At 41.5% G+C, this 14884-nt stretch overlaps 1 protein-coding gene across 1 annotated transcript in view; it reads right to left on the bottom strand.

Moving 5' to 3' along the window:
• The window catches only part of SPHKAP (SPHK1 interactor, AKAP domain containing), a gene marked incomplete at its 5' end in the record, with an annotated part of 164036 nt that overhangs the window by 116600 nt on the left and 32552 nt on the right, over positions 1-14884 (bottom strand). The window contains 1 exon segment of the mRNA XM_086719842.1: positions 8809-8914. Within this exon segment, the coding sequence (XP_086575968.1) occupies positions 8809-8914 (106 nt within the window).

A 14884-nucleotide genomic window follows, 5' to 3' on the forward strand; every position in this document is an offset into this window, starting at 1 on the left:
TCCGTCTCTGCTAAGTGTCACGCATGGATGAAACTATCTGAGTATAAAATGGAGAGTTTTCTTGAACAAAAAGGCTCTCTTATCTGAAATTCGTGTCCCCGGGTGTGGAATTTAGAGACCCTGTGTATTGACCTTGGCCACAGTGCATCCTAATGCGGCAAGAAACAAACGACACAGAGCCTCAGGAACAGTTTCGGACATCTTCCTGCTTTTCTTGGGCCACACAATTACTTGTATCCTGGAAACCACACTGTATCTCAATGAAGTCACGGAATGGGATAAGAGCACAGAAGACAATTCGGAAATATCAAACCGTTCTTGTTTCCTTTTGCCACATCACACAGATGTCAGCTGGCTGAAGAATGCTTTGAAAGTTGATCAGAGCTTTTTCTGCATGAAAGTGATAACCGAGTTTGAGTCTCAAGTATAAAACGCAAGAGTTACAGAAACAGATATACTCAGGAAATGCAAATATAGTATAATTTATGAATGGTCAGCAATGTTTTAAACCGAATAAAATGAGACATATAAATAGAGGACAGCTGATTGCTATTTAATTGCTATTTAGAAGCAGTATAATGCTGTAATGTTGATATGATCTGTGAGGGAAATATGATTTTTGATGTTAGGAGAAGGAAAATACAAGAAAAACAAGTATGTGGGAAAATATAAGATACGCTTCAAGGTTTACCATTCATTTTGGATTATTTTGTGTAGGTTTGCAAAGCGTGGATTGTGCAAAATTTGCCATTAGTCAAAGAGACAGTGGATTCAGTGGCCATGTGTTCCTTGACAGTTGTTGCATGCCTTTGGCCTTTGGCAATTATAAGAAAGGGAAAACTGCCATTTCTTGACTCTTCTCCTATTTGAAAGAAGCTATTGGAAGCATCTACCTTTTAACATGTAAGCTGATGGCCATGTAATTTGCTAAGGGAGACACCCACTTCTTGGATGCTCTCCCTCCTGTAGAGTATGAGCCCTTACGTGCGTCTTTCAGGGTGGGTCTAACTTTCAAAAGGCCTCCTAACTACAAACACCCAAATGGGGGGCTCCTTGTCAGGGATTCGTGAACCAAAAGGCCTCCTCAGAGGGCTGTTCCAATTTATCTGAGTCATATCCTTCCTTCCTGCTCTGACACCGCCAGAAGTGACAGTGGGCACTTCAATCAGAAGGGCAAACCTGATTAAGATACAGGAAAGGTGGAAGCTGTTAGGGCCGATGGCGAATGCAGTATCTACTCCAGACTCCAAAATCAAGAGGATGGCTTAGATGGGAGACTGACAGGAAAAGAGAGCAAGCCTTAAGGCTTGCGTGGTAGGGCGGAAGGGTGACGGGTCTTTTAAACACCCAAACATAGAAAGGAAAAACATTTTGAATGACAGATTAGATATTTTTTAAAACTTTAGATCCCTTGCATTTTTGTAGACAGATATTTAATACGTAATGTACAGGTTTGGGGGAAATTGCAAGGATCGGGAAAAAAAAATCACTTCCCTGGTTCCCATCGCATAGCATCATCCCCAACTCCACAAAATGTTCTAAGCTATTTTAGGGTTTCAGAGTCCTACTTTTTGCTCGAAAAAAAGAGAGAAAAGAAAAGGCATCGCAAGATCCTTCCAGGAGTTCTTCACACATAGCAGAAAGGATGCTCAAGGAACCTAGCGGAAGAGGACAGAGTAAGACTAGCATGTTGGAATTGTAAGCACTGTGGGACCATTGCCGGAGGGCAGAGAGAGGTGGTGTGGAGTCCTGAATAGAAGTCTTCAAACATACTGATTTTGGAATACGAAGCTGAATCACCTTCAAACTGCAAAATCAGCCATAATTGATAGTTTTGAACAAAGTCTCCCACATAGGATTACTGAACTGACATTTTCCAATGACATGTTTTTGCTGAAGGCAGAGGAAATTAGTGCCACCAGGGCCCTCATTATCTGCATTCTGGCCTCAGTGCAACTATGGCCTCGGAGATGTCAATGTACTCAGAAGTTTCCTTAGGTGTTTAGTGAAATGACTCCCCGAGGGAATTTTGTGGCTGGCTCTGTAGATGGAACTGGCTGAATCTGAATGCACGGACGTCTTCTGCTACTTTGTCTCCAAGCTCTTCTTCCCAGTGACCTCAATGATAATCACAGCTCACGGATGTTTCCGCTTAAACAGACAGCGTTCACGGTTCCGTTTACCCCTCACTCCTGATCTTGACTTCCCCACGTGTCTCTCCTCCCACTGTCTGTGTGCAGGTTCCGCCTCTCCTCTCCCTGCCCCACCCCCTGGGGCACATCACCTGTGCTCTTTCTGGCATCCTAGATTCCTGTCTCCCTTTGCTCTAAGGAATTCTTTTTAGAACTATGAAATTCTAAAGCTTTCTTCAAATATCACTTTTAGTAGCACAATTCTGCATTTATTTTCTTAAAAACCTCCTTATTTCTTCAATGCCTCTGATTACTCTTGCAGAATGGTGATAAAACAGGACACCTAGGCCATGTGACAAAATTTAGACCATTCTGGTCTAAAGAGCTGGGTCTGGAGACCATTGCCAGGCTGCATGATGAGAAGAGAGTATTTATAAAGCTGTGAGTGCTGTATACTCCAGGGCAAAAAGCCTAGTATCTTCCTTCTGCAGAAAGGTGAGCACACCCAATTATGCTGATTTTGTTTTGAATCTTATTTGCATATTTACGTTTTTAAAGCCCTTCCTTCCTGTAAGAAATCAGCTTCTAGAAGCACAGCATATTATAGCTGTTTTCTGTCATGCACTTCCTGGAAATACTACTGGGGCTTTTGGCCCAGAGCAAGACAATCCTGACCAATAAAAGTGTCTTTGGAGATACAGATCAGATTCTGAAAAAGCCTCCCAATTTGTAAGTCTGCGCCTGCACACATTAATTGAATTGCTTTCGTTAATTACATGTCATCAAACTGAGATGAGCTTAGATGAAAGTGTATTTTACAGAATAAGATGAAGTTGCCAGGGACATCCACTCCGCCAATTCTTCGGAGGTTTCTATGCTACTGTTGACAACAAATTAAAGTCAGCTTCAAGGAGGCCTGTCATGGCAAAGAATGCTCTTGAAGCTTCAAAGAGATGATCACATATCCTGTGAAGATCAAACTCTACCTCTGGGAACCTGAAATGTTTTCAGTCTGTAGCCTTGGGTTAGTCTAGGTTTAGTGTGGATTTAATTAACATGACATAAAAAGAGAAGGAACTTGGGGTGTCGGTTTCTCCCCAACAATTCTTTCGCCACATGGATCCTATACAAGAGGCTTGATTCCACTATAGCCCAAGGAGCAAATCTTCAGTCCAGGAAGTGAAGTGAGGATTGAAAATGTCCAGCTACTGCGGAAATGTGACATTGAGTGAAATGCTTTCAAAGTAGAAGAAAACCCAGCAGAAATTCAACGTAACAGGGGGACCATGGATACTACCTCAGGTAGGTTTTAAAATTCTATTTAAATAATTTTTTCCCTTGTGGAAAGATTGTTTATTTGGAATCAACTAATACAGATTGAGCGTCAACTTTGTGTGCCAAGAACTTACACAAACCTTTTTGCATATAAACGTCATACCAACCCCGGACATCTGAATCAGGGAAGTTATGTCACTGGCCTAAGATCACACAGTAAAAAGGAAATCTGGAATCTGACTCAGATGTTTAGATTCTAAGTCCAGCTTTGTTACTTGGGATCCTACTTGCCTTCTAGAGAAAGTGGGTATTTATTTATTATAAAAACAACATAAAAGCGTTTCACTTAGTGTCTGCTAGATATAAAAGGATAACATTTATAATCACTTAGCTCACTTAATGGAAATCCCTATGATTCAGTCTAACAGTGATGATTGTATCTGTCTTATAAGAAGGATTGGTCCTATGAGAACAGGGAACATCAGGCAAGATCTATGTGAGGTAAGATTCAAGAGGTACTACAGAGGGCTCTATTATTCACTTTCCACTGAAAGGGCGGGCCTACGCCGGCCGACTCCATCCTGTTCCGTGTCCTTCACCTTGACCACACCTCCTCCCCTTGAGTAACCCCCCCTCACCTGCCTAACAGGACTCAGACCCTATCCCAGGACCCTTCCCCAGCCAATCGGCTGAGGCCACAGCCATTACCTCACCAACTGCCCCTAGGCCCCAATAAAACCTTTGTCCTTTTGAAACTCGCTCTCTCTCCCTGGTATCTCACCGCTGCCTCGGTGCAGGTAGGGGATTGAGCTCCAGCTAGCTTGAATAAAGGCTCTTTGCTTTTGCATCGGACTCGGCTCCCTTAGTGGTCTTTGGGGATCACGAATTCTGGGCATAACACCACCAGCTACTTTTTCTCTCCCATTTTGTTCCTTCAATATTTTGAAATTCCATCCTTTTATTTATTTTTTTAAATATTCATCTATTTTTGAGAGAGAGAGAGAGAGAGAACAAGCCAGGGAGGGGCATAGAGAGAGGAGACACAGAATCTGAAGCAGGCTCCAGGCTCGGAGCTGTCGGCACAGAGCCTGACGTGGGGGCTTGAACTCATGAACCTGAGCGGAAGTTGGATGCTTAACTGACTGAGCCACCCAGGTGCCCCAGGTGCCCCGAAATTCCATCATTTTCGATGCATTATTTTGGAGTATCACACTGCATACATTAAAACTTTCCCAGCGTTTGGAGCTCAGTAAATTATGGTGACACAGAGGCTATCTCACATTCCAACTTGGATGGATCGGTAGTGTCTGCTTGGAGCTTCAAGATGGGTAGAATTCTGAAGTCAAGTCCAGGTTCAATAGGCTTGATTCCCAGGGCCAGTTAAAGGCGGGGGCAATGACACTGGTTTAGCTGTAGCAGTAGCTAAGTAAAAACAGATTTTATTTGTTACAACTATATTAACCTACACAATGACTAATACCTCGGTGAGAATTTATCTGATACTTTTCCTAGTATTTAGAGGAAGGGGAAAAGAAAGAGAAAGGATCATTCCGAAGCTCAAGCTGGGATAACCATGTAACTTATTGCGCACGGGGCACTTCTGAGAACAAAACGGGGTCCATTAATGCAAGGATAATACATGTAAACCATGACTGGGCGGTATGATCATCTTAGCTCTGGTGCAAGGCAATCCCTTAAGGATTTCCTCCTTCAAATAAGTCCACCAAAGTCATTTTCTTTTCTGATGCTATGGCTTTTTCCACAGCTGTGGCCTCCAGTAACTGTATTTCCCCAACAGCAAAGAGGAATGACAGCATCTGCATGTGGGCAGGATTCCTGCAACCCTTAGGGATTTCATGAGACACTCAGGAGAGAGACTCAGTCCTTTTGCAAGTTTTCAGAAGCTGATTATCCAACTAATGCATTACCTTCTGGACCCTTGTTTCCTGTCTTCCACCAGTTAATTTAGCAATATGTCAGTTCTGATAAGAAGATCTGATGGGGAAGAAGATGAGGCTATCACATAAAATCAGTTTGGGGAATTACCAACAGATTTCAATGATCCATGGTATTCTTATTGAAGGTTGATTGACTGAACAGTGGTGATTCAGCTGGACAGCCTTGCTATTTCTATGATAAAGCTCTGCTTGTATTTTCTGTCTCTTTGAACATACATTATATGTGCATTTATAGTCTCACTTACCTAGACCCATTGCCTGTGATTAACAAGCTTTTTTCCCCCAGATTGATCAATGATCACTTAAATCGGCTTGCAGTGATATACAATAAAGGCATGAAATCATTCAATATTCAATGTCTTTTTATTGAGGGCCTACGTGCTAGATGTAAAAAGAAAACAACAGTGAGCTACTCTTTGAGGGGGAAGTGGAACGACTAGAGCCTACAAGGCATATACCATGTGGCATATTCACGGCTACTTAAACTGCCTTTAAATGCAATTATTGTGTAAATGGAAGAGAGTACTTAAAATGAAAGGAATGGACCACAACATTAGAAAAATATATTCCGGGATGCAAAGGGGTTGACTTCTCCTGCATTCATTTGTAGCAACCCTTCCTAAATAAATTTGCTTGGCTCTTCTCTGCGCTCATTCAAATCTCAGCCGTATTTCAAAGTCTAAACTAAGATCCGATTCGCTTTCTGGAGGTTATGGTCTGCTGCAGGTCAAAGGTCTCTCTCTGCTTTTTGCTATAAACTGTGTAGACATCCTACATAATTATTTAACTGGTGAATTACTTAGTTTGATTTTTTCAACTGAGAAACCGATATTGTCTCCCACACTAGACCCTGACTATATATCTATTCTTGTATCTCTCCCTAAGATCTAATGGAATTTTGAATGTATTTACATTGGACCATATGAAATTGCCTATAATTGATCATTTTTCATCTGTAATAAAGGAAATTTTGTACGGTTCAACTTACTAATAGTTCTAGAAGTGGTGGTGGTGTGAGTAGGATTATATTTAAAACTTTAAATTCTTGGGGCACTTGGGTGGCTCAGTCGGTTAAGCATCCAACTCTCGATTTTGGCTCAGGTCATGATCTCACAGGTGTGAGATCGAGCCTTGTGTCAGGCTTTGTGCTGACAGTGTGGAGCCTGCTTGGGATTCTCTCTCTCTCTCTCTCTCTCTCTCTCTCTCTCTGTCTCCCCACTGCTTGCAACCTCTTTCCCTCTCAAAAATAAACATTTAAAAAAACCTTTAAATTCTATTTGTATATATACATTTATATTACATGTATACATATAAATATATAATAAATGATTGAGTTTGGGTTTTAATTTCTTGAACAGATACTCAGCCCCAAAACGCTCTATTTAGTACCTTCTAGACACGATTTATAAAAAATGAATACGACCGCCTCTATCTCCAGAAAACAAACGTAGCTGACATAACAGATCACAAGGTACCAACTCTCTCAGCATGGTCATGTATATATAAAATTTTTTTCTGGCATCACATACTTACTGAAAAATTTCCTGTAGGATAATATTACTCATAAACACTCTTTATTTTGAGTGCTTACCATATGCCAGACACCGTTCTAAACATTTCATGTCTATTAATTCACTTGTGCTCAGCTGTCATCTTCTTTTTTCTGATGAGCAAATTGAGGCATGAAGAGGTCAGGTAATTTGCTCACGATAACACAACTAGTAATGACTGAACTGGGTGTCAAATTCAGGCAGTCTTCTTTCAATCCTTAATTTAAATACCATGTGGGCTCTAATCAATAGAAATAGAGTTATTTAAGAATGAGAATAAGGGGCGCCCGGGTGGCTTGGTCGGTTAAGCGTCTGACTTTGGCTCAGGTCATGATCTCACGGTCCGTGAGTTTGAGCCCCGCGTCAGGCTCTGTGCTGACAGCTCAGAGCCTGGAGCCTGTTTCAGATTCTGTGTCTCCCTCTCTCTCTGCCCCTCCCCTGTTCATGCTCTGTCTCTCTCTCAAAAATAAATAAACGTTAAAAAAATTTAAAAAAAATGAGAATAAATGAAAAATGATTTAGCCTTGTGAAATGTATAGCATCTGGTGAGGATTATAATTTGGAGTTACAGAGTTGAATAGAACATACCCAGGGCTTGAAGACCTCTCTTAGAAGAAACTCAAAATCATTTTGAATTATAGTGTCTCAGTTTTCTGCATTAAAATGGAAATTTATAGCACTGACTCTTCTATGAGAATTGTATGAGAAAGAATAATAGATCATATAACACATGGTAATTAGAGCCTTGAACTAATGAGACCAGTTTATTTTTATATCTGGTTATGAATGTATGCGTGAAAATACTTTTGTAAAATTATGTTTAATGCTACTTTTCTATCATCAACTTATGTTCTCTAACACAGATATGTGTCATTTTCTTTGTTACTTAGAACAATACAAACACCACACAAGCAGAGAATAAATAAGGCTGCTTAACTGGGTATAGTAATCAATAAATTAATATACATATATGCATACATAATGTAGAGTATGTGTGCATAAATAATATATATCTATACAATATGTTTAGTAATAGAATTTGTCTTGAATTATTCCTATAAGTATTTTTTACAATTTAACTTTTTTTTTGAGAGAGAGAGACAGAATGAGCAATGGTGGGGCAGAGAGAGAGGGACAGAGAGAATCTTAAGCAGGCTCCACTACCAGCACTGACCCTGATGTGGGGCTTGATCTCGGCCCCTGAGATCGTGACCTGAGCAGAAATCAAGAATCAGACACAAATGATTGAGCCACCAGATGCCCCAATAATTTAAGTTTTTAAAAAAACAATTACTGAAGTAATCCAGTGTGACACCCTCTAAGTCTGGATGAGAAGAAACACATACATTCTCCTTTGGAATTCTGCATCACATAGTGACAAAAGCTTTAGGTGGGAAATTGGGCATTTCGCTTTAAGTTTCCAGGCCTTAAGTTGGATTGGCTGGAAAAAGAAGTAGATGAATTTATGTTATTCAAATGACAGCTTTCAGCAAATGCGCTTAAAGCGAGATTTGTTTATGAGTTCTGGAGTCTGTATTCTAGGAAATGCATTTCTGTTTCTCCTCATAACATAAGCCAAGCACACCCTTCTCTTTGAGAAAATAGCAGCCAGGAATGCTTCTCAGATACAGACTTAGGTGCTCCATATAATAGGTGGGGCACTGCGGGCTTAGAATTTTCGAGTCATACTTTTCTGAACTGTTTGAGTTTTCTGGTCTTCTTCACCCATTACATTTTTAGCAGCATTAGAGGTTATCCGGGCAAGCAAACTGTGGGCCATTCCGTTGCTCGTTTTTGCTGTTTTGCTCTGTTTTAGAAGAAGTACCTGGAGAGTCAAACTACACTCGCGTTCAAGTTCAATCCGAGAGACAGAGCCGCGCTAGGCAAGGTTACCTTCTTACACGCTGTGATGGAACTCCCCAGGCCGCCTCTCCAGCCGCCGCTGGTGCTGCCCTGCTGCGGTGCGCAGACCTCATACATCAGTGGGGACTCCAAGTTGCTGTTTGTGCCCCAAAAACACAAAAGAGAACACATTCCAGTGAGTCTCCTCCATACTCAGAACAGAAGACACACAACGTGGTTTAACAACAATCACCTTTCGGGCGGCGCTCAGCACTGCCAATCCTGCTGACCCCGACACTGCTTTGCTGGCTTCCCTCCCGCAGTTGGAGCCGCTGCGAACTATTCCCTTGGGAACAGGAACCTGCAATCCAGTGACTCCCAGCGCCCAGATGGACACAGTGCATCTGCCTGACTTCTAGCACCGTTAGTTTTTCTTGAGCAAGCAGTTTTTAGACCCCAGATAATGTTTTTGAAATGCCACGTTATTTCTGCCCAGAATTCAAAGTTTATAATTTCAATCAGGAGGCAGGGCAGGACCATGCAAAGAATGTGGGCTTTAGAAAATGCACATCATGGGGCACCTGGGTGGCTCTGTCAGTGAAGCGTCCGACTTCAGCTCGGGTCATGATCTCACAGTCCGTGAGTTCGAGCCCCACGTTGGGCTCTGTGCTGACAGCTCGGGGCCTGGAGCCTGCTTCGGATTCTGTGTCTCCCTCTCTCTCCGCCCCTCCCCTGTTCACACTTTCTCTTTCTCTCTTTCAAAAATAAATAAACATTAAAAAAAAAAAAAGAAAATGCACCTCATCTCTTTGTATCTCTGGGGTTTGGGGCATTATCTTAACTTCTTTGCCTCCAAAGTTCTAGACTTCTCTTCCTTCCCCTTATGTCTGGTTGAAATTATTACCAATCTTGGTTTTCACGATACTCTGGAAGATTTTGGATTCAACCTAATTTAAATACAAGAAGTCCTCTGGATCTTAAGCATTTCTAAAATATGAAAATTTGGGATTTAAAAAAATGTATGGATATCTGAAGTGTATGCATTTTATTTTTGTTGTCCTTGACCACATAGAATATGTACATTTCATCATAAACATTTTTTTGGAATATGACCTAATAATTATTTACGCAATTATCAGGCCAACATTTAAAAATTTTCTCTTAAAAGAAACACCAAATAGAAGATCAGTTAAACAATGCATTTCTAACTAATATATAATCCTCATGGTTTAAGTGCTACGTTAGTCAATTTTCATTACATTGCAATTAAACATAAGTCAAAAATACATAAGTATAGTCTGTTAGCATTTCCACTAAATTACTATGAATGGCTTTTTTTTTTTTTAACGTTTTTATTTATTTTTGAGACAGAGAGAGACAGAGTATGAACGGGGGAGGGTCAGAGAGAGAGGGAGACACAGAATCGGAAACAGGCTCCAGGCTCTGAGCCGTCAGCACAGAGCCCGACGTGGGGCTCGAACTCCCGGACCGTGAGATCGTGACCTGAGCTGAAGTCGGATGCTTAACCGACTGAGCCACCCAGGCGCCCCTGAATGGCTTTTTTTTTAATGACTGTTGATGATGTACACAATGGATCACAGGTTTAGGTAAAACTTACACAGAATAATTCGAGTAAAATCTGTGTTACAGTTGCCATCTTGAGGACTAGAATGAACTTAATTTAAATGAGAGGATAGCACTCATATTATCTTTGCTTCACTGGGAAGAGGCGATGGAAGGAAGAAAGGAGTGTGCTACTAGGCTCTAGATCCTTAGAGACTCTGCTGCTCAGCATATCTGGGTCTGTCCCTTCACTTACCGATGAACATTGGGAGTGAAATCTCCAGTGCTTTCCAGCTCTGGAAATCACTTGTAAGATATGGAGAGCCCAAGCTTTCAGCCCTATTTTTACAGGTTTCTCAGAATGGGGACCTATAACTCTTTGGCTGTCACTTAAGGGTGACTGTACCTCAAAGTTAGCTGCAGATCTCCCTCTGAATGCTTTCCTGGCCATAGGAATTACCCGAGTGCCAAAAGTTTATCATTTTCAGGTTCCAAAACCACTTATATGTGGGAGGTAAGCCCGTGGACCAAGCTAATTTTGATCTGCAACAGCTCATGAGTCAAGGAAATCACATTTTCCAATGTTAGGACATCTGCCATTTCTCTTTACAGGGTTAACAGCCTAGGAGTATGGAGGAAACAGGCTGAGAAGTAAGGATGACACAGATTGAATACAAAACAGGGTAGAAAAAGGGTTTCAACAATCTCTGATTGCTCTAGAGGGGGATGACATCAAACTTATGGAGAGTTAGGTCCAAAAATAAGGATTAATAGGAAAAAGTAAAAGATCACGCAAGGAAATTTCTTGTTTCTGCATAAAGCGTGTTGTATCTGCCTGCAAGTAGAAAGGTGAATAGTAATTTTTTTTTTAAAAAATATGTTTATTTATTTTTGAGAGAGAGAGACAGAGGCAGAGCATGAGTGGGGGAGGGGCAGACACACACACACACACACACACACACACACACACACACAGAGAATCTGAAGCAGGCTTCATGCTCCGAGCTGCCAGCACAGAGCCTGACACAGGGCTCGAACCCACAGACCACAAGATCATGACCTGAGCCGAAGTTGGATGCTTAGCCCACTGAGCCACCCAGGTGTCCCTGGCAAGGCGCATACTAATTTTTATGCATAAAAAAGTTTAAGAACTGCTGAGTTAGTCTAGTGGAAGGAGAGACAATGACAAATCTACCCACATATATCTCGGTAAGAAAGCCCATCTGCCTTTAAGATTACGTGAGATCCCAGTTGGAAATGAAGGCACGGAAGGATTTTTGAAAGTGTTGGTTGCCTGTGAGGTTCACTCCATTTGTCCCAATGTGAAGTCTGTATAACACAAATAAAGAAACGTATTTTAAATATATATGTGTGTGCATGTGTTTGTTTCTTATTTTGAGAATTAAACAGGGCAGTAGACTCCCATTAGTGGGAGTAAAATCTATGCATTCCCTGATGAGTGGGACACAGTTCCACGGTACCAAGAGTTAAACCGAATGCATTTTCTAGCCCCCAGAAACGCATTCCAAATCAATTTGATGATGCCTAACATACAAAACTACATGTAGAGAGGCTTCTCGTTTCAAGCATGTGACACGGGTGTCAATTCCCAGTAAGTGACGTTACCACGCAGCCCAATCTGCTTCCATGCCTTTGGGATGGCGATGGAAATTTGAGAGTATTTTCAAATTTCTTTTTTCAACGTTTTTTATTTATTTTTTGGGACAGAGAGAGACAGAGCATGAACGGGGGAGGGGCAGAGAGAGAGGGAGACACAGAATCGGAAACAGGCTCCAGGCTCTGAGCATTCAGCCCAGAGCCCGACGCGGGGCTCGAACTCACGGACCGCGAGATCGTGACCTGGCTGAAGTCGGACGCTTAACCGACTGCGCCACCCAGGCGCTCCAAGAAATTTGAGAGTATTTTCAAAGATATTGTCCCTGGTCTCGAGAGCCACAGAACATTGGCTGCTACAGGATGAGGCAGAGACAGACACATGAAACTCATGACCTTATTAAAGTGAATTCAAGTTGACATTAAAAGAATGGCTGTCGAGATACAGGACAGCCTTATATGTTGCTGCTAATGGGGAAGGCTGCAAGGTCTTCCCTGGGACATTTTCTTTGATTTTGACAAACATTGATAATATTTATTAAGCACATCCTTTCAGGCTGGTCTCATGCTGAAACTGCTAAATGTGTTTCCACGAGGAGGTAGATCAAGGTGGATAAGAAGGTATAAAAGCAGAATCAGAAGCAGTGATTTTAAGAATATTATGGGAAGAGAAGTCGGCTCCCGTACAGATGTCATATATGAATGAGATGCTGAGTCGCCACCACATTGCCATCATTAAGGGTTCATGCAGTGTGACTAAGTAGGTCATCGTCAGGAGTGAAAATGGCTAAGGGAATATTCGGTTATTTCTCCAGAGAGAGAGAAGTGTCCGGTTACTGGAAATCAACTTTGTCACTACTCAAAGTTTGGTCTGTGAACCAGCAGGTCTGATGTCACTTAGGAGCTTATTAAGATACCCAGGAATGCAGGTCCCTCCCTAGAACTACTGAATCAGAATCTGCATTTTAACATTAAACTTGGGTGATTCATATGCCCATTAAAGTTTGAGAACCATTTATCTGACACACTAAATTACACACCTATTCCCTTTTCCCCTCGGATCCTGGCACATAATGTGTCTTCTTTTAGGCACACCCTTCCTCCTGAATAATACCCACTCTATCATTTGGGTCTCTGTTTATAAATCACCTCTTGCACCAACATATCTCCAATGCCTCATGCACACACAAACACACCTCAACACTCTACCACTCCCCATATTTCCACCAATACCCTAACCCAAGAAGTGGGACAGACACTCTTCTTGTGTGTTCCAATAGCACCCCCACCATGTCTCGTTACAACGCTTGCCAAATGGCATATAATTTTGAAATGTTTGTCTGTTTCCCCTTTAGGCTGTAAATACTGAAAAGAACAGGGATCCGTTAGGACCTAGAACAGTGCCAGGCAGTGGTGAACCCTGGATTAGTACTTATTCCTGTTGTCTGTTCTTATCTTTCTGAGCATCCTGCTTGACATCAAAAGATTATGCACAAAAGAGTGTTTGAATTCAACGCTAAATTTTCTGCAGTGGTGACAGATGGTGAGATAAGCCACATCTGAGCAGATCATGAAAGAATTTCCCAGGATAGTTCTAATGAAAAAGGATCCCGCCGCTATTGTGGCTCAAATGTCAAGTAAACACAGTGTAAAGTTGAAATAAATTTAGCGGATTCTAAAAGGTAAGATTTGTTCTCATCTCCTCCCCACTTACAGAATGTTTTCAATAAGATGTAATTACGGTTCCTTTGATTGTCTCCATCCTATTAAGGATATTTACTCTTGAGCTTTATACTAAACCCTTTAATCTCGACACTGGAAAAAAAAAACATAAAAACTCACATCCATCAGAAGAGATCTTTAGAAAGGAATTGGTTGGTCTCATTACAATCAACTTAAAGACAGGGCCCCTGGGTGGCTCAGTCGGTTAAGCGTCCGACTTCGGCTCAGGTCGTGATCTCACGGTTTGTGGGTTCGAGCCCCACTTCGGGCTCTGTGCTGACAGCTCAGAACCTGGAGCCTGCTTCGGATTCTGTGTCTCTCGCTCTCTCTGTCCTATACCCACTCGTGCTCTGACCCTCTCTCTGGCTCTCAAAAATAAATAAGCATTAAAAAAAAATTAAAAAATCAACTTACATACTACCACTAAGAATGTAGAGGACTTTCAAATACACCTGCACGTGGTTCAAAATGAAACTGTGCTCGAGTGAATGTCCTTAGTTTACTTTCAGACAAAGAGATTAACTCTTACGTGATGCTCAGAGGTTTTGATAAGTCTTTCCAAAACCGATTTATTTTAAAAAATCATATGATACGTTAGGTTCTCTTACCCTCATCTTCTGACCAATTTATTACCGAGGGCTCTCTTGCTGACCAAACTTTAATTAGGCTACTCTGAGTCTTCTTGTCAACTAGATCATGACCTTGACTTGCAGTCCTACCCCTGGCCCACTGAACCCAGTCTTAGCAAGGAATCCTAAGTCACTTTAGTGGAAATCCCTCCACCCTTGATATCTTCCCCCATCCCTCACCCTTGAGATCTTTCCCCATCCCTCACCCTTGATAGGTATGTCCATCCGCCGACCCCCTTACTCTGCCCATTGGTTATAAATCCCCATTTATAAATTGGTTACAAATCTTACATTTGGAGTTAAGCTCAGTTCTATATTCATGTCTTTCTCCCCAACTGCAGTAGCTCAAATAAAATCCGTCTTGCAATTTTAGTAAGTGTTTGGTGAAAAAGTTTTTGTTTACAGTGTATACTCTTGTATTCTTTCACTCAGTCTCCGGTTTTATTGCCTAGGTATGAAGTTTGGTTTTTCTTTCTTCTGTTTTTTTGTTTTTTGTTTTTTTGCTTCTGTACCCATGTTTTTCCTTTCTAGGTTGGAGACATCAGAGCATGATTTTATCATGTAATCCTTACAAATTAAATACATCACCAGTTTATTAG

Source organism: Puma concolor, chromosome C1, assembly GCF_028749965.1.
Source record: "Puma concolor isolate L17-30 chromosome C1, mPumCon1.1.hap2, whole genome shotgun sequence".
NCBI classification, from domain to species: Eukaryota; Metazoa; Chordata; class Mammalia; order Carnivora; family Felidae; genus Puma; species Puma concolor.